The sequence below is a fragment of the Ceratotherium simum genome, chromosome 16 (assembly GCF_057802395.1).
Source record: "Ceratotherium simum simum isolate JZ-2026a chromosome 16, ASM5780239v1, whole genome shotgun sequence".
NCBI classification, from domain to species: Eukaryota; Metazoa; Chordata; class Mammalia; order Perissodactyla; family Rhinocerotidae; genus Ceratotherium; species Ceratotherium simum.
Window position 1 is genome coordinate 38119203 of NC_141915.1, and position 17182 is coordinate 38136384.

Genomic DNA, 17182 nt, shown 5'->3' on the forward strand with positions numbered 1-17182 from the left:
GGCAGCAATGCTGCCTGGCTGGCCTGGCCCCCCCGACGGAGCCCAAGGCCACTTTTGACCCCTCAGATCTGGCGCCCCTGGCAAGACAATCCTGGAGGGGCTGGGAGGTAGTTAGGGAAATCAGAACATCTGGGCTGACCCTCTGGGTGACCTCTCTAAGCTGCCATCTCCTCTCCTGGGAAGTGGGAGTAGAATCCCTCTAGGGTGGGTGAGTGAAATCAGGACCAAGAAAGTGACAGAGGAGAAGGCAGCCTGGGAACTGCAGCCTGGGGCTGTGCTGCGGCCGGCCCACACCTCTCCTCCTGCCTGTTCCTGCCCCACAGCGGGCAGCTGGGGAAGTGCAGGAGGCAAACCGGCTTTCCTGCAGGCTCCTCTGGGTCAGCACACAGCCTTGCTGTTTGCTTCTGGAATGACATCCAGTGGCAACTTTACAACCCCTCTGGACATCACACCCAAAGCAGCCTTCTCTTACCCATTAATCCTAGTGAGCCTGACTGCTCAGCATCCTAGCAGTGGAGATATGAGAACCTTAGGAATCAAGTAGCCTAGTTGTTCCCACCTGGTAGACGGCATATTAGAATCACCCATGGAGTTTTTCAAGAGACCTCAATTCACTCCCCAATACCCCACCAAGTTATGTCGTTTGGGGGTGTATTAGAGCAATGCTTCTCAAACTTTACCCCTCGGAGTCCTGTTAACACGCAGCTTCTGGTTCAGGAGGTCCGAGGTGGGGCCCGAGATTCTGCATTTTTCACAAGCTACCAGATGATGCTGATGCTGGCAGTCCGAGGACACTTTGTATTAAATCGTATTAAAGTATTATGCTGTGCAGTGGGTGTTGCGTGGTTGAAAGATAATCCCTCCTCACCTTCCCCATGGTTGAGAACCACTGATCTAGTCCAATGCCTTCATTTCCCCACCGGGAAGACCGAGGCCCTCTCAGGGAAAGCTACTGCCCAGAGAGACCCCGTAGATCCGTAGCAGAAGCAAGATGAGATGCCAGTCTGCAGAGTTCCAAGTGATGCTCTTCTCTGCCTCCAGCCCAGCTTCTAGGTCATTCTTCTCTGCAAGTAGCAGTCCGCTTTCTGAAAGTGAAGCCTGTCTCCCTAGAGACAGCATCCTCTTAGGAGTCAGCCTTGTATACCTGGAGGCAATTAGGAAATATCTCACATTTCAGATCCCTCAACACCCTTATCTGGCAGGTTTCCTCTGGCCATCACCCAGCACACCAGCCTGCCTCCTGGGGAAGCCTTGGCCTCTGCCTTTGTTCCCATCCCGGGAGTGACCGCAAGCTGTGGCCAGGACTCTGAGCAGCAGTCTGATTGGTTGGCAGGATGGATGTGGGAGAAGTAGATAATCTGCAGTGTCTCCTTTCCCCCATTCCTGGAGCTCCATGGAGCATAAGGGTGTGAGATGCATTTGCTTACATGCTGGTTAGGGAGATGGTTAATAGAGGAAAATGACCCAGAAATCAGAACATTTGGGATCAGAGTCCAGCTCGGCACTGATGTGTGCCCCCTTTGGCCAAGACTTCTCCTTTGCTGTTTCAGTTTCACTATATGTAAAGGCACCAAATCTTTGGACTAGAAAATTTCCAAATTTCCTTTCAAAGCTATCCTTCTGTGAGTTTGAGCACTGCAGGGCAGAATAGGCTTTTTGGGGGTTGGATGATTTTGTGTATATGTGCCTTTTCAAAAAAATGCATTAACTTAAGTTATCCCTACACCTCCTGGTCTCACTACTCTTGTAGGTCTTATTCCCCCCACCCTACTCCCAGACATCAGCCTGGGATTGTGTCTTGGGAATTCAAATCAAGACACAAGTAGCTGAGTCCTTCCTTAATCTCCAGATGCCCCAGCGGTCCCTGCTCTCTAACAAATGAGCCCAGTTTTTCTTTCCTTCCCTTTCACGTAGACTCCTTTCCACCCCCAGCTCCAGCTCCCTGCAGTGACCTCAGTGCAGGAGCCCATGGATTAGTTCCAGCCTTTATCTGGCCTGAAAGCTGCACCGGGAAGGGCAGGGAGCCAGGCAGGACTTGGAAAGCCGCTGCAAGAAGTGGTGCTGGCGCGCACCCTGGTGGAAAACGGCAGAACTGCAGGTGCTCGGTTCCGGCTCCGCCCCTGGGCAAGGCCTTCCAGGTCACCTGGGAGTCTCCGCCCAATGGGACAGACCTGACCCGCAGCGGAGGCGGTAGTGCTCGGGACCAAGCTGGGGATCTTGGAGGGAGACAGGGTGAGGGGCGTACAGTATTGGGGAAGCCAGAAGGGGTGGACAGAGGACGGGCATGAGACTTTTGGAGAGGGGTTGGGTAGCAAGGGAGATGGTGCCACGACTGCGCCGAGAGTCCAGGACTTCCAGTAGGGCAGGGCCCTCACGTGCAGGGTCTGCGCCTGCCTGCTGACTCCCAAGCCTGGAGCTTGGGGAGAGAGTGGGTGCCTCCGTTGCACTTGCCCTGCGTAGAGTGTGCGTGGGGTGCTGAGGGTCCAGAACCCAAGGGCAGTGTCTTCCCGGAGCGTCTTTGCACATCGTGAGAGAGAGGCTCCCTAGGACTCCGCCCTGGCCAGGAGGTGGAGAGGTGGCATGGGAGAGACACGCTTATTCCTACGTCTCCCCAGATGGCATCATCGGGCCCTGACCCACCATGTTCCTGCGACTGCTTTGTCTCAGTGCCCCCTGCCTCGGCCATCCCAGCCGTGATCTTTGCCAAGAACTCTGACCGACCCCGGGACGAAGTGCAGGAGGTGGTGTTTATACCAGCAGGCACTCACATTCCTGGGAGCCAGCTCCAGGTGGGTTAGACTTTATGGGGTGCCAGGAGGTGTGGCAGATCTAGGCATTCTTCTAAAACTTTCCTCCTCCGCTCCCCACACCTGGGAAGCCGCCAGATGTGGTGGAAAGAGCATGAGCTTCGAGTCTACCAATCTGGACCTAGCCTGTTATTTAACCTCTGTTGATCTGTTTCCTCATCTGTAAAATGGGACTAATAAGACCTTCCTCAAAGAGCTAAGGTGACTGGTACAGTGCCAGCACTTTGTAGGTCCCTCCCCCTTTCTGAGTGGATTCTCCCTTTCTCCTCCTTTACCCACAGTGCACCTACATTGAGGTGGAGCAGGTGTCGAAGACCCACGCTGTGATCCTGAGCCGCCCTTCTTGGCTGTGGGGGGCTGAGATGGGCGCCAATGAGCATGGTGTTTGTATTGGCAACGAAGCCGTGTGGACCAAGGAGCCCGTTGGGGAGGGGGAAGCCCTGCTGGGCATGGATCTACTCAGGTGCGGACCCCGCCCTCCCTCATCTTTTCCACACACGGGAAGTCTGGGGGCTGAGTACTGACCCAGGTCATCCTCCCCTCCCCGAAGCCTGGTTCACAAGGGCCTCTCTTCCGCCCACCTTGTCCTCACCCAGGAGGCCGCCCCTGCCCCTCCTCTCTCCTGGCCCCATCTCCACAGTCTGGTAGGAAGCTAACAGATGTGGCCACCTCTGGGCCTCTGCTGGCCCAGAAATACTGCAGTGGTTTTAATTTTTCTTTCAACAGAAGTAAATTTTTTTCAAATGAAATCTCATGTAGAGTCCTGATTTATAAAAACCAATAAAGTGGAGCAGCTCTGATTGAAGAGAGGTTGGGGGCTCAGGACATGTGTCTCCCCAAGGCTATGTTTCAGACCTTTTCATGGAACCCTCGGAGATAGCTTGAAAACCACTGGCCTAACTGTGCTGAATACAACCAATGTGGGCAGATTTTCTGTGTGACTTGGGCCTGTCATCAAACTGCTCTGGGCCTCTTCTGTCCCCTGGAGCTCCTGCCATCAGCCACTGATCCCCCATCGCCCTTCTATCCCCTGGACCTCTTTGTGCCAGGCTGGCTTTAGAACGGAGCAGCTCAGCCCAGGAGGCTGTGCACGTGATCACAGGCTTGTTGGAGCGCTACGGGCAGGGGGGCAGCTGCCGAGAGGACCCCACACCATTCTGCTACCACAACACCTTCCTGCTGGCCGACCGGACTGAGGCGTGGGTGCTGGAGACGGCAGGGAGGCTATGGGCTGCACAGAGGATCCAGGGTGAGGATCCTGGCATGGGTCTGGCCTCCCAGAGGTGTTCCCCTATTGCCAGCCTTGGGAGGGAGTGGGAAAGATGGCGGGGCCAGGGGAGGCCCGAATCAGATGCAAACCTCTCGGGTTGGGGGGACATCCAGGGAGATGGGAAATGAGCCCACAAGGGAACTTATCCTCCCCCCTTCACTTGGTTAAGTCCTCTTGTGCTCTAGCCTGCCGCTTCCTCTGGGGAGCCCTCCTGGACTTCCTGGTGGTCAGGTTTCCCCCTTACATGCAAGCAGTCACCTCTTCTTGATCACACTCACCACGGTTGCAAGCTCGCATTTATTTCTGTGTCTGTCTGTCTCCCCATCCATGAGGGCAGGTCTGTTCTCACCATCATGTTCTCAGCACGTAGCCTAGCGCCTGGCACAGAATAGGTGCTTAATGATACATGAGCAATCCCCATCTCCTCCACAGAGGGGGCCCGCAACATCTCCAACCAGCTGAGCATCGGCACGGACATCTCGGCAGAACACCCCGAGCTTCAGACCCATGCCCGGGCCCAGGGCTGGTGGGGTGGGCAGAGCACCTTTGACTTCGCTCAGGTCTTCTCCCTGACCCAGCAGCCCGTGCGCATGGAGGCCGCCAAGGCCCGCGTCCGGGCCGGGCAGGAGCTGCTGCAGCAGCAGCAAGGTCAGTGGGTGGGCGGGGGGTGGGGGGCCAGGAGGCCACAGCCATGCCAGCCTCTCTCCGCTTCCGCAGCTTCGGGAGGCTCGGTCTGAGGCCAGGGGTCCCGCCTCTGCCCTGGAGGCACCTCACCCAGTCCTCCTTGGCAGGGGACATCACAGCAGAGGTGATGATGGGCATCCTCAGGAACAAGGAAAGTGGCATCTGTATGGACTCTGGAGGCTTCCGCACCACGGCCAGCATGGTGTCCATCCTGCCCCGGGATCCCACACAGCCCTGCGTTCACTTCCTCACTGCCACACCAGACCCGTCCAGGTGAGAGGAATGAGGGTGGGGAAGGCTGGGGAGCGTGCCAGGCAGGGGAGATGGAGGAGTGTGATAGCCCTCGATCCTTCCATCCGTGTCCCCTTAGGTCAGTGTTCAAACCTTTCATCTTTGGGGTTGGGGCAGCCCAGGCCCCCCAGGTGCTCTCCCCCACTTTTGGAGCACAGGACCCTGCTCGGACCCTGCCCCGATTCCAGACTCAGGTGGATCGCCGGCACACTCTCTACCGTGGACACCAGGTGGCCCTGGGGCTGATAGAGAGTGAGCAGGTAACCCCCAGGGAATAGGAGCTACCCTTCCTAGCGGGGGATGACTCACCTCCCCCACCCCCAACTTGGACTTTGGAAATATGAGGGGACCTGGGAGTGGAGAAACTTGAGAGCTGGGGAGAGGGGTCTCTCCCTTCAAAGCCAGCTGCCCAGGAGAATGTCGGGTGGTCTGTCCTTTCTCCTGCTTGTGCAAGACAGCAGACATGCCCCCCTTAATCCGGAGGGAAGCTCCTGGGACTCTGTGCTCGGGGCTCATCTCTACCTCTCCTGGGCAGGGTCGGGGGCAGCAGCTCCAGCAGAAGCAGCGGGATCTGGAGCAGGAAGGCCTGGAGGCTGCGCGGAGGCTGCTGGCTGGGGAGTGGACCCCACCCCCCCAGGAGCTGGGCGGCCTCTTCCAGGCCTTTGTGGAGAGGGAGAGCCAGGTGTATGCCTGAGCACCCCAGCTCCTCTCAGCCTGGGCTGGGGTGCGGGGGGCTGGGGGATGGGTGCAGGACCCTGGGGTAGTGGGATCAGAGCAATCCCTTCACCCCGCTCAGCCTTGTTCTGAGTGGCCAGCTCGGCCTTTGCCTTAATAAATGTCTTTTATTTCCTTGTTCAGTGAACTTGATCTCAGGTCCAGTGGGGGTGGGAGAGCCAAGTGAGGGCAAAGGGCAGCTCTGAGCTGGCCGCAGGGCCTCTGGTTGCCTTGCAGGGCTGCAGACTCTTCTGACTTGGGGGATGGGACTAGACGGTGAAGGTCACAGAGGGGCCTGTGAGGAGAGGTGGCCTCCCCAGGTGTGTGAGTGTTTGTGCATGAAAGATCATGCCTGGCACAGTAGGTGGCTTCTATTTGGGGGAGAATTAGAACCACGAGTTTTTTGTCCTTGACTTGAACCTCAGAAGGGCACTCCATAGGGGTGGCAGTGAGATGTGTCCACCAGGAGATGGCATGCTCCACGAGGTGATGCCCGCCTCCTGCCTACTCAGGAGCCAGGAAGCCAGGTGGGGGCCTGAGAAGGTGACAGCCCTTTGGGTAGTTCCTGAAAGATCAGAAACTTGTTCTTGGGCCGGCCCCATGGCTTAGTGGTTAAGTGCGCGCACTCTGCTGCTGGCGGCCCAGGTTCGGATCCCGGGCACGTACAGACTCACTGCTTCTCTGGCCATGCTGAGGCCGCGTCCCACATAAAGCAACTAGAAGGATGTGCAGCTATGACATACAACTATCTACTGGGGTTTTTGGGGAAAAATAAATAAATAAATAAAATTATAAAAAAAACAAAAGAAAGAAACTTGTTCTTTAGAGTCAGGCTGCTCACTAAGGCTGTTTTCCTGTGACTGTTTCCCGGTGCCTTTTATTGATTGCTTCCCCTGACATGCCCCCAAGTGACATGGAAGACATATTCAGGGCCTAGAGATGCTTTATTGGGGCTAGGCTCCTGCCACAGGCGAGGGCTCTGAGAAGGAGGGAGCCCACCCCACTCCTTGTTCGCCCCCATTCCTTGTGCCTGTGCCTTTGCTGATGGGATGCGCTGTGCTTCATTTCTTGACTCTTTTGGTCTTAGTTTTAGTGGTGCTGGGAGCTCCAGCCAGAGGGACTGCAGCTGCTCTAGCCCCCTTCCTTGCCTCGACAGTGCTTTGCTGGCCCCTGGAAACCAGAGGGCACGGTTTCTTGGTGGCAGAGGAGGATTGTGGCAAGGAGGCAGGCTCAAGGGGTGTCTCCTTCCCTTCCCTGGCAGTGACAGAAGGGTTGCTGTCCCCAGCCACAGGGCCGCCAGGCAGCACGGGGAGGTCAGTGAGGGCTGGCTGTGTCTCCATCCTCAGAAGGTGCTCCGTCAGCGCTGCCTGCTGCCTGCGCTCCTTGTGCCTGCTCATCTCCTGCTCCAGCTCCTTGAGGAAGCCTGTGAGGGGCCAGGTTGGGGGGTGGTGGATGGAGCCCCGGGCTCGGCAGGAGGGTCCCTGGGCTGAGGGAGGTCTCTGGCTGACCCCCTGAGCAAACTATCCCCTGTCATCCCCATTAGGGAAGGATCTTGAGGCTGGGGCGGGGAGGACGTGTGACCTGCATGCCCGGACTGACACCTGGCCCTGGGTGCATTGTCCTCCTCTGGCCCAGATGCTGATCTAGGCTTGGGGCCACCTCCCCAGACACCACTGCCACCTTAGCTTCCCCCAGACCTCACAGGGCGGGGTGAGCTCTGGGGAGGCTGCAAGCCTTGGAAAGCAGGGTCACCTCGCTCTGAGCAGAACGGGCCACTCAGCTCCGGGAACTCCTCATCGCCCGAGGCTTTCTCCTCCTCATCCGAGGCCCAGCGCTCTAACACAGGTTGCCCGTCCAGGTCCAGGAGCAGTGGCAGGGCTTCTGTCACCAGCTCCCTGCAGGGCAGAAAGAGCAGAGGCTACCCAGGAGGGCACCCCTGGGTGTGGAGCCTGGGAGGATGCAAACACACAAGCCACCACACCCACACCCACACCCACACCCGGGGGAAGGTGGCTCAGGAGCTGGGAGATGGGCCTGTGGTCAGCATCCAAGAGCTAAGGGCTGGCTACATGTGGAGTTATGGAGGTAGAAAGGAAAAAGGGCTGACTTGAGCTGGGGTAGGGGAGGAGAAGCTGCCATGGACGGTGACCTCAGGTTTGCAGGCTGAGAGGGAGCCCAGGTGGAGTTAGGAGGAACTCAGCCATTACTCCTTTCTTCCACCTTCAATTCCTCCTCACCTGTAGCCATCCTGCTTGGTGCAGCTGTTTCCAGTCAGGTTGAGGATGAGAAGGCTCTGGGGGAACTCATCTGCACGCACCAAAGAGAGGGGCAATGAGGCTCTCCTACCCATCTTCCAGCCCAAACCCTAACTCTTTGCACAGCACCGCGACCCGCTGGAAGATGTGCCGCTAATGGAAGCGCAGGGAGATGGGGGCAGAGAGGAGGGAGGCCCCACATAGGACTTATTCATGAGCCAGGCCAAGTGCGTTCCTACCCAGCTTCAGTGTTTCTATCAGGTTCTCAGAAAGGTCCAGAAGCTGGAGGTGTGGGAGTTCAAGGAGGTTTTCCACCTGCCTGATTTGGTTTCCTGCTAGAGACAGGAAGCTGTAGGGAAAGGGGGGGTGCAGAGACAGAGGTGAATCACAGAACAGCTAGAGGTGGGGGGAGGAGGGCACCAGGCGTCCAGACCCCCTGGCTAGGCACCCAGATGACGAGTGGGGACACATGGCTTTCTGGGGTGAGGGAAGCAGAGCTAGGCTTGCTGGGTCCTCAGCTGACAAGAAGCCAGGCTTGCAGAGGTCTGAACCAGTTTTTTGGGCGTTACCACGTTTCCCTCCTGCCCCCCGCCGTCCCTTCCTGAGCCCTGGCACCACATACCGCAAGGAGGGGACGCAGGCCAGGTTCTCAATTCGCTGGATCTTATTCTGCAGGAAGAAGCCAAGGTGGGGAAACCAAGCTGAGGTCAGCTCGGTGGGGGACTCTTTAAAGGGATGAAGCCCCAAGACCATGTTCACTCTTACAGCTGGAGATCTGGCACCTTCGGAATGATCACCCCCTCCTTGAACTAGCGGTCACTACTCTGGGATGACTTGCTTTCTCCAGGTGGACGGTTAAGAGTGTAAACTTGGGGCTGGCTAAACTCGATTAAAGTGTATCCCGCTCACCCCACAACCAGAGTGACTTGGAAATCAGAGAAGGAAACCAAGGGGCCACAGGGAAATGGAAAAGGCCTTGGTGGTGGCTTGCATACGTGGAGGGAACAATGAGCATATTCAACCAACCACCACCACCACCACCAGCCTTCAAGGTTCTAAAAGATGCAGAGTAATCTTCTTGGCTCCCTCTTCCTCTTCTTCAAAACAGGCAATGGGCTCGAGCTATGTAACATGAGAGATTTAGGGTAGACACCAAGAAGAACTTCTAAACCAAGAGAAGTATCTGACAAAAAAAAACAGTGATTCAAGAACACGCTCAGGATCTCTTTGGGGAGGACTGGTCTTTCAATTCAGGAGAATTCCTGCTTCACCTGGGGATGGTTTCAACAAAAGTCTGCCTGCCTGAACACCAGAGAATGGGCAAGATGATCTGGTTGGCTCCTTTCAGATCAGACAGACTTGACCCACATGGGGCGAGGGGGGAGGAAGGGGAGGGGCAAGAAGTTACCGCTTGCAGATAGAGGCTGTGAAGATTCTGGAGGCCCTCTAGGTTCCTGATAGCAGTAATCCCCTCCCGGTCCAGGCGGACAGTTTGCAGTTCAGCAAGAGTGTGAAACCTGGGAGAAGCGTCAGCAGGGGGTTAGCTGAGTGTAGAGGGAGGTGTTTCAAGGAGGGGTGGATGGCTAAGTGACTTTGACCAGATGTCAGGAGCACCTTCTTGACTTGTGAGGTGGTGTCCAGATCATGAAACTGGATTGACTTGGAGACCTGGACCTCTGTCAGCAGCACTGGGAAGGATCAGAGTGAGAGGGGTGGGAGGGCCCTTGGACCAGGAAACCGGGTGATGGCAGTTTATGGTTGCTGGAGAGACACTGAGGCAAGGGCAGCCCACCTTGAGCCAGCGTGGATGGTGGAGGCAGGGGCTGGGACAGAGATGAGACAATCCTGCAGGAAGATCCCTCCTCTCCTCCCTTTTGAGAGGGAGGGAAAATCACTTGTTCCATCCACCCATTCATTAATTCCACAACATTTACTGTGTGCTTACTAGAAACAAATGAGAGTCCCTGCCTATCACTGCTAGGGAAGCAGGCCAAACATCTATGACAAGTGGATGACAGAGGCAAGTGCAAGGGACTAAGGGGGTACATGGGCTGTGCACTGAGTCCAGAGTAGGGGGATCAGGGAATGCTTCCTAGAGGAGGGGACAGATGAGTAGGAGTTAGCCAAGAAGGTGAGGAGAGGGCATTTCAAGCAGAAGGAATAGTATGTGCTAATCCAGCCCTTCTCGAACTTTAATGTGCCCATGAATCCCTTAGGGTCTTGTTAAAATGCAGATTCTGATTCAGTAGGTCTGAGGTGGGCCTGAGATTCTTCATTTCTAACAAGCTCCCAGGTGATGGTGATGCTGCTGTGCACGCCCCCTTGTCCCCCAGCACCACTCTGAGTAGTAAGATGCTAAGGTATGAGAACATGGGGTCTTAGAGGAATTGCACACTGTGGAGAGTGGCAAGAAATAAGGCTGAAAAGGCAGCAGAGGTCAATTCATGCTAAGGCGTTTGGATTTTATTCTGGTGGTACTAGGGAGCCAAGGAAGGTTCTATCAGGGAGTGCCTAATCAGATTTGTCATTTAAAAGAATCACTTTGGGGCCGGCCCCATGGCTTAGCGGTTAAGTGCGTGCACTCCGTACTGGCGGCCCGGGTTCGGATCCCGGGCGCGCACCAATGCACCACTTCTCCGGCCATGCTGAGGCCGCGTCCCACATACAGCAACTAGAAGGATGTGCAACTATGACATACAGCTATCTACTGGGGCTTTGGGTGGGGGGGGAAAGGAGGAGGATTGGCAATAGATGTTAGCTCAGAGCCGGTCTTCCTCAGCAAAGAGAGGATTAGCACGGATGTTAGCTCAGGGCTGATCTTCCTCACAAAAATAAAAAAATTAAAAAAATAAAAGAATCACTTTGGCAACAGTATGGGGAGCCTGCACCGGAGGCAGGGAGACGAGGAGTTTTTGAGAGGTGATGACAGCCTTATCTAAGGCAGTTGAGTGGGCATGGTGAAAAAGAAACAATGATTTTTAAGGAAGGAAAATTAATTGGACATTACCACTGATTGAATGTGTGAAGTAAGTAAAGAGAGGGACAAAAATGAGTTGACAAATCAGTACAGCTCAGGGGACTAGTCATCCTGTGTTTCAATCTTCCAGCACCCCTTTCCTCCCCCGTGCACTCACATCTTCTCTGACAGATCCTCATCCTGAGGGAAGGCCAAGTTCCGCTTAGTGATAAGGGCTTCAGTAATGCACACGCCCCCTTCCTCTGGACTCTGGGCAAGCTTAGCTGTGAAAAGATGAGTCCAATTGTTACATTTCCTTGTTCTTGGAGGCCCGACCCCACTGTTATCCAACTGTTCTACCCACCATTCCACCTTCCTACTCACCTCCAGGCATGATCCCAAGGCTGCTGGCTTGGGGCGGGATTGGAACGAGAGGAGCCGAGGAGCTTGGACCGTCCCTGGGGATGGCGGAACTCAAGATGGCATGAGGAGAAACTCAGAGACTTGGGGAACAAGGGAAAGGGGTTGATTCAGGGCAAATTGCTGAGGTGGGGTAGAAGACAAAAGTAAGTGGAGGTGGAGGGTCTGGAGTTTGAAGAGTGTAGAGGGGCTTTGCGGACGGCACACCGCGGGTTGTGGGTGCAGATGGAGAGGAAAGCGCGGTGCCTAGGAGTCTGGCGTCGTTGCCAGGAGACGAGACGCCCGGTGGGGCGTCGAGGTAGGGCGGGTTCGCAGTTGCCCGGCTCAGCGCATGCGGATTACTGCCCCAGCCAACGGATCTGCCCGCCTCTTCCGGGCCCAGAGCTTCCCACAATCCTTAGCTCCTTCCGTCTTTCTCGGCTCCCATAGCTTTTTCCGGTGGCGATGGCTGTGGCGGTGGCTGGGTTGCTGCGAGGGGGTCTCCTGCCCCAGGCGGGTAAGGAACAGCCCAGGTCCGGAGGGCTCGTTCCGGCCGGTGCTCTCTAGTCCTCGTCTCCCTTCCTCTACTACTGATCTCCCGTAATCTCTGACCCCAGACAGCTTCCGATGACCCCAGCTAGATCGCTGACTTCCTTCACTCATCTAATTCCCCGTGATTCCAGAGTCTACTAATAACAGCAACACTGCAATAATGTCAACGACAGCCGCAATATTTATTCTCTACGCCGCAGTCCCTCGTTTTCTTTGGGTTTCTGTAACCCACCACCCAGCTCTTGCTCGCCTCGAGAGTTTCGTATGCTTGGACCCGGCCCGACCTTGGAGCTATGCCTCCTTGAGGTCTCAGCCTAAATGCCACCTCCTCAGGCTTTCCCTGGCCGCGCTCTGCAGAGAAAGTTTCCCCTGTTAAATCTGTATATTGCACCCTGTTTATTGACCCCTTAGCCACTTCACAGTTTAATTTTACATTTGTTTGTTTGTTGTCTCCTCTGTTACAATCCGTAAGGGCAGAACCATATTCATTCACCATAGCAGGTAGCATGGTGCCTGACGTTAGTAGGCATGCAATAGATATTTGCTTAATGAGTGAATTTGAGGACATAATATAGGCCAGGCAGAGTGATAAGTGCTTTATATGTATTATGTCGTTTAAATTTTATGGCACCCTGCGAAGAAGGCATTGTCATCCCTTCCTTATAGATGAAGAGATCCAAGTTTAGATCATTTGAGTGACTGGTCAAGGTCACAGCTTGTAAGTGGCAGAAGAGATTAAAAATCTGGTTTCATCTGATCCAAAGCCTGTGCTCTTAACAGTTAGGTTTTGTGGCCACTGGCAATAAAACCTCTCACCCCAGCAATTCTCCATGCTCTCTGACTGTTAGAGCCACGTTTCCCTGAGGTCCCATCCCAATCTTGGGAAAGGCTGAAAGTGGGGAGCTCTAGCTTGGGTTCTTTTGTCAAGGATGAAGGAATCACTTTGGCTCAGGGCTTTGAAGTGGCTCCGTTGTCTTCGGAGGGGCGCTCTCCAGTGATGCCTGTAAACGAGAAGAGCAGAGGAAGGGAGACTTGTTTGGGGGAGCTGTAAGGGCTGTGTAACTTTTTTCCCCTGTTGCTTGAAATCATGGGAGAAGGCTTCAGAGCAGTACTTACAGCAGTGGTTTTCGAACTTCAGCTTGGATCAGCAACACTATTTGCTGACTCCACTCCAGTAGCTTCTGATTCAGTAGGTCTAGGATGGGCCCTGAGAATTTGTATTTCTAACAAGTTCCCAGGTGATGCTGATGTTGCTGGTTAGGGTGGTGGGGTAGGGACACACTTTGAGAACCACTGGCTTTGACTAGGGGTTGGCAAATTATGGCAAGGGTGGTCACCATGTTTTATAAATAAAGTTTTATTGGAACACAGCCACATGTATTTGTTTACATATTGTCTATGACTACTTTCACCATACAGTGGCAGAGTTGAGTAGTAGCAATAGACCGTATGGCTCTCAAAATATTTGGCCATTTAAGAAGAAGTTTGCTCAACCCTGTCCTCCCTTTTTTAACGTGTTCAAAATACTTTCTTCTTTGTTCTTATCTTTTTTCCCCATTTCTGTGCATAAGGAAGAGCTGGAGAAATGGGAGCCTCAAAGGATCAAGCAGTTGACTAAGGTCACTCATTAAAGAGAAGAGAAGGTTTGGGAATTCAGAATTCCTAGCAGATAATTCCTTGTCCCACTCCTGTGCTGAGTTTAGCTCTGTGAGCCGCGGTTGTCTCTGCCTGGAGGGTGGACTTTTTCTTCGTCTGGGGCCAGCTAAGGCCACCAAGAGGCTGCATCTCACCATGCTGCCCTTTTCCCTTCCAGGACGGCTGCCCACCCACCAGACTATCCGCTGTGGCTCCAAGGCCGTTACTCGCCACCGTCGTGTGATGCATTTTGAGCGACAGAAGCTGATGGCTCTCACTGAGTATATCCCCCCCAAACCTGCTGTCGACCCAAGATGCCTGCCGCCTCCTCCCAAGCCCCCTCCAGAGGTAAACAGGAGACTGGGCATGTTGCTTGGTGGCGGGATCTTGTCTCTGTGGCCATAGTGAAGTAGCAATCCAGACACGGTCATCCACATCCTTACTTCCCCACTTTGACCCCATGGTCCAGACAATTTAAAATGAAATCTCCACTTGATTCTGCCTTGGTCTTTGGGCTCTGTGGATTGGACAGGCTTCCTGAATTTCTTTCGTTCATTACTTGTCTCCAAAAATGTGTATGTGAAAGCTCTCCGAGCAGGTGGGAGTAGGGGAGAGTATCTCTCCTGTCTGGAAAGGACTTGAAGCTCCCACATTTTCCTAGAAGAACGATAGAGGTTTCCTTAGAAAAAGAACAGAAAGACCAGTGGAGAATTTGTAACTTTATGGTAGTTCTCAGGGCCATAATTTCTCAACTTTGAGAAGCACTGTCTTAAGAAAATATCTTGTTCTGTGAAAATGTTTCAGTTTTGAATGAACACTTCAAAAGAATTATCTTGTATTTATAATTGGTAAAATAATTCAACATGAGTACAGTGTCAGAGGGATAACTGAAGTAATTTTGATGACATTATTGTCAAATAATGTTGACTGGGTCAGCCTGCTGACCAGTTCAGGGGGACTGAGCATTCTCAGGTTTGAAAAACACTGCTCTAAAGACTGCGATTATCTAATGACCATGAAAAGGTTAGAGTGGGAGGTGGAACATGTCTCTGCGAGTTGGGGGCCCACCCATCCTGCTCTTCCCTGATCTTTCACACATTTGGGCGTCACTGGAAGCCCCAGCACTGTCCCTGAGGGAGTAAGGGGTACAACGAAAAGAGGCAGCTTCTGTACCCTTAGCCGTCCCTTCCTGACTTCAGGAGACAGGCCTCGTCCGGCTCCTCCGTAGGGAGATAGCAGCAGTTTTCCGAGACAATCGCATGATAGCTGTCTGCCAGAATGTGGCTCTGAGTGCGGAGGATAAGCTTCTTATGAGGCACCAGCTGCGGAAACACCAGATCTTGATGAAGGTCTTCCCCAACCAGGTAGGGAGTGGCCCTCGGGCGGGGTTGCCCATGTTCCCCGGCCCCGCCAACCCACCTGAGCATCTCTGCCTGGATATGGCTCTTCTGACTCCTCCCTCCACAAGCAACCCTCTGGTCTGGTGCCTGAACTGCAATTAGGTGCTGAAGAGACCTTCAGGTTGCACCCTCAGCCTCATGCGGCCTGTGACCAAGGTGGGCAGCTCTTCCTCCCACTTGTCCCCAAGAAGCCCTTCTTTCCTGCCGTTCCAGGTGCTGAAGCCCTTCCTGGAGGATTCCAAGTACCAAAACCTGCTGCCCCTTTTTGTGGGGCATAACCTGCTACTGGTCAGTGAAGAGCCCAAGGTCAAGGAGATGGTGCGAGTCTTGAAGAGTATGCCTTTCCTACCCCTGCTAGGTGAGCAAGCCGCCCTGCTGGTTGAGGGTGGGGTGAAGGGAGCAGGTGCTACAGCAGCCTGGTGCCATCTGCTAGGCTTGAGTGGGTAAAGCCGTGGACATCCTTGGAGGGGACATCCTCTCACTGATGGGCCCTGAGTCAAGAGCACCATTTGTTGAGGGCTGCCTGTGTCACTCCAACGTGTGTTGGCTCACTCCTTTGTCACTTCTGCACTGGGAGGACTAGGGAAGGCAGAGAGAGGGCTCTGCGGGGGGAGGAGTTCAGACACCTTGAGTCTAGCGATGGGTGCTGAAACTCACACAGATGAAGATCCTTAAAGCAAATAGCCCAAGTAAAGGGTGCTGAGGGACAGTGAGCAACGTTTCCCAGACTCCCCTGATGCTAAGAATCCCCGGAGGTACCTCTTCTGTAGGGAATACTGATTTCATAGGTCTCTGCCGGGGGCAGGAATCTGTGTTTATAACACCACTCACCCTACCCCCAATAAACACATGCTCCATGGGTCTTCAAGAAAGTTTAGGAAACAGTGACTTAGTGGGGGTCAGGCCAGGTGGATGTATCATGTAAGGGTTTTCTAGGGAAGAGTTAGGAAGGAGGGGAGGGGATCGGTCCCCAACAGTGTGGGAGTGGAGTGGGACAGCAGTGGGAACCGGATTTGGGGGAAGTCTGGGAGGAGGGGAAGGGCAATGAAGAGCAAATGCCTAGAGTTGGAACATTATTTTCAGAGAAGAAGGGCATTGTGGGGGAGCCCACCTGACCCTGTGTTCTTCCAGGTGGCTGCATTGATGACACCATCCTCAGCAGGCAGGGCTTCATCAACTACTCCAAGCTTCCCAGCCTGGCCCTGGTGCAGGGGGAGCTGGTAGGAGGGCTCTCCCTCCTCATGGCTCAGACCCACTCCCTGCTTCAGCACCAGCTCCTCCAGCTGACTGCCCTGTTGGATCAGTACGTCAGACAGCAACACAAGGCAGACTCCGTCATGCCAGCCAGTGGGCAGCCCGATCCTCCTGACGCTGTTCCAGACTCATAGCCAGCTTGTTGTACCCGGCCTGCCCATAAATATACTCTGCCCCTATTGGCTGTGCTGTCCTCCCTTGGAGATGTGGAAGAACTTGGGATGGGGAGTGGCATTTGTTACCTGGCTTCCACTGACAACAACCTCTTCAGATACAGGGCCACTCAGAGATGCAGAGAGATTCCATTTCAGAATGGCAGCTCTTAATCACTGTGTTTGTCCCTAGTTTTCCCAACTTGAGACCTGATAGGAGCAGTCTCTTTCAGTTCTCCAGGTCCAAGGCAGAGAAGTTGAACAGACGATATTGCCCTCTGCTTCTGTGTTCGCTGTCCCTTGCTGCATGCATCTCCCAACCTATCTCCTTGTGGGTCCAGTGTGCCAGAATAGCTCAACGAATTTTGCTCAGAGTAGCATCTGTTGAGAACCTCTGTGCCTACCACCTTACGTGTATTAGCTCCTTTATTCCTCACCGTGTCATCGCCATTTCACAGAGGAGAAAACTGTAGGGCGGAGAAGTTACATAGCCTGCCCAAGGTCATGCAGTTAGTAAGTAGCAGAACAGGGACTTGAACCAGGCTCTCTCTGCTCTGAAGACCATGCCCTGGACTTCTACACTAGAACTTCTCCATTAGGGTCCCAGGTGTGCTTGGATGTTAATTCTCCACCCTCGGGGTGTGCCATGTTCTGAAAAGGTTGGGAGCACTGCTTTATGATAAAATGAAATACATTTTACTTACTCTCTTTTGCTCTTTACAAGCTTATCCTCCCTGTAGACTTACTCTCAAGGTCATCTCTGAGTCTCGCGTCCCTTCCTGGAAAATCCTTCCTTTTCTCATGTTCAAGCCT

General features: G+C 54.2%; 3 protein-coding genes across 3 annotated transcripts; 2 read left to right on the forward strand and 1 right to left on the reverse strand.

The window, feature by feature from the left end:
- Window positions 1-2124: 2124 nt before the first annotated feature.
- SCRN2 (secernin 2) lies at window positions 2125-5914 on the forward strand. The gene is made up of 8 exons (XM_004434610.2): window positions 2125-2232; window positions 2616-2789; window positions 3089-3270; window positions 3857-4056; window positions 4510-4725; window positions 4869-5034; window positions 5132-5312; window positions 5588-5914. Exons 2-8 carry the CDS (start codon window positions 2616-2618, stop codon window positions 5744-5746), a joined length of 1278 nt encoding a protein of 425 aa, XP_004434667.2. The 5' UTR covers window positions 2125-2232; the 3' UTR covers window positions 5747-5914.
- A 777-nt stretch (window positions 5915-6691) lies between these two features.
- On the reverse strand, window positions 6692-11705 carry LRRC46 (leucine rich repeat containing 46). Its single transcript, XM_004434609.3, has 8 exons — window positions 11362-11705; window positions 11156-11261; window positions 9430-9538; window positions 8644-8690; window positions 8261-8370; window positions 8004-8073; window positions 7519-7661; window positions 6692-7189 (listed from the first exon to the last, which is right to left on the reverse strand). Exons 1-8 carry the CDS (start codon window positions 11369-11371, stop codon window positions 6828-6830), a joined length of 957 nt encoding a protein of 318 aa, XP_004434666.2. The 5' UTR covers window positions 11372-11705; the 3' UTR covers window positions 6692-6827.
- Window positions 11706-11805: 100 nt separating this feature from the next.
- Window positions 11806-17068, forward strand: MRPL10 (mitochondrial ribosomal protein L10). The gene is made up of 5 exons (XM_004434608.3): window positions 11806-11893; window positions 13742-13911; window positions 14763-14927; window positions 15177-15321; window positions 16095-17068. The coding sequence occupies exons 1-5, from the start codon at window positions 11842-11844 to the stop codon at window positions 16349-16351; spliced, it is 789 nt and encodes a 262-aa protein (XP_004434665.1). The 5' UTR covers window positions 11806-11841; the 3' UTR covers window positions 16352-17068.
- The last annotated feature ends 114 nt before the right edge of the window (window positions 17069-17182 follow it).

Excerpts from the sequence above, each read along its gene's own strand:
- SCRN2 (XM_004434610.2), top strand. The coding sequence starts at position 2,616 with ATGGCATCATCGGGCCCTGACCCACCATGTTCCTGCGACTGCTTTGTC. Across the intron at positions 2,790-3,088 it reads TTCCTGGGAGCCAGCTCCAG|TGCACCTACATTGAGGTGGA; the intron begins GTGGGTTAGACT and ends CTTTACCCACAG. Across the intron at positions 5,313-5,587 it reads GGCTGATAGAGAGTGAGCAG|GGTCGGGGGCAGCAGCTCCA; the intron begins GTAACCCCCAGG and ends TCTCCTGGGCAG.
- LRRC46 (XM_004434609.3), bottom strand. Across the intron at positions 9,539-11,155 it reads GAGGATCTGTCAGAGAAGAT|GTTTCACACTCTTGCTGAAC; the intron begins GTGAGTGCACGG and ends CGCTTCTCCCAG. Across the intron at positions 7,662-8,003 it reads ACCAAGCAGGATGGCTACAG|GGAGCTGGTGACAGAAGCCC; the intron begins GTGAGGAGGAAT and ends TCTGCCCTGCAG.
- MRPL10 (XM_004434608.3), top strand. The coding sequence starts at position 11,842 with ATGGCTGTGGCGGTGGCTGGGTTGCTGCGAGGGGGTCTCCTGCCCCAG. Across the intron at positions 13,912-14,762 it reads CTCCCAAGCCCCCTCCAGAG|GAGACAGGCCTCGTCCGGCT; the intron begins GTAAACAGGAGA and ends TCCTGACTTCAG. Across the intron at positions 15,322-16,094 it reads GCCTTTCCTACCCCTGCTAG|GTGGCTGCATTGATGACACC; the intron begins GTGAGCAAGCCG and ends GTGTTCTTCCAG.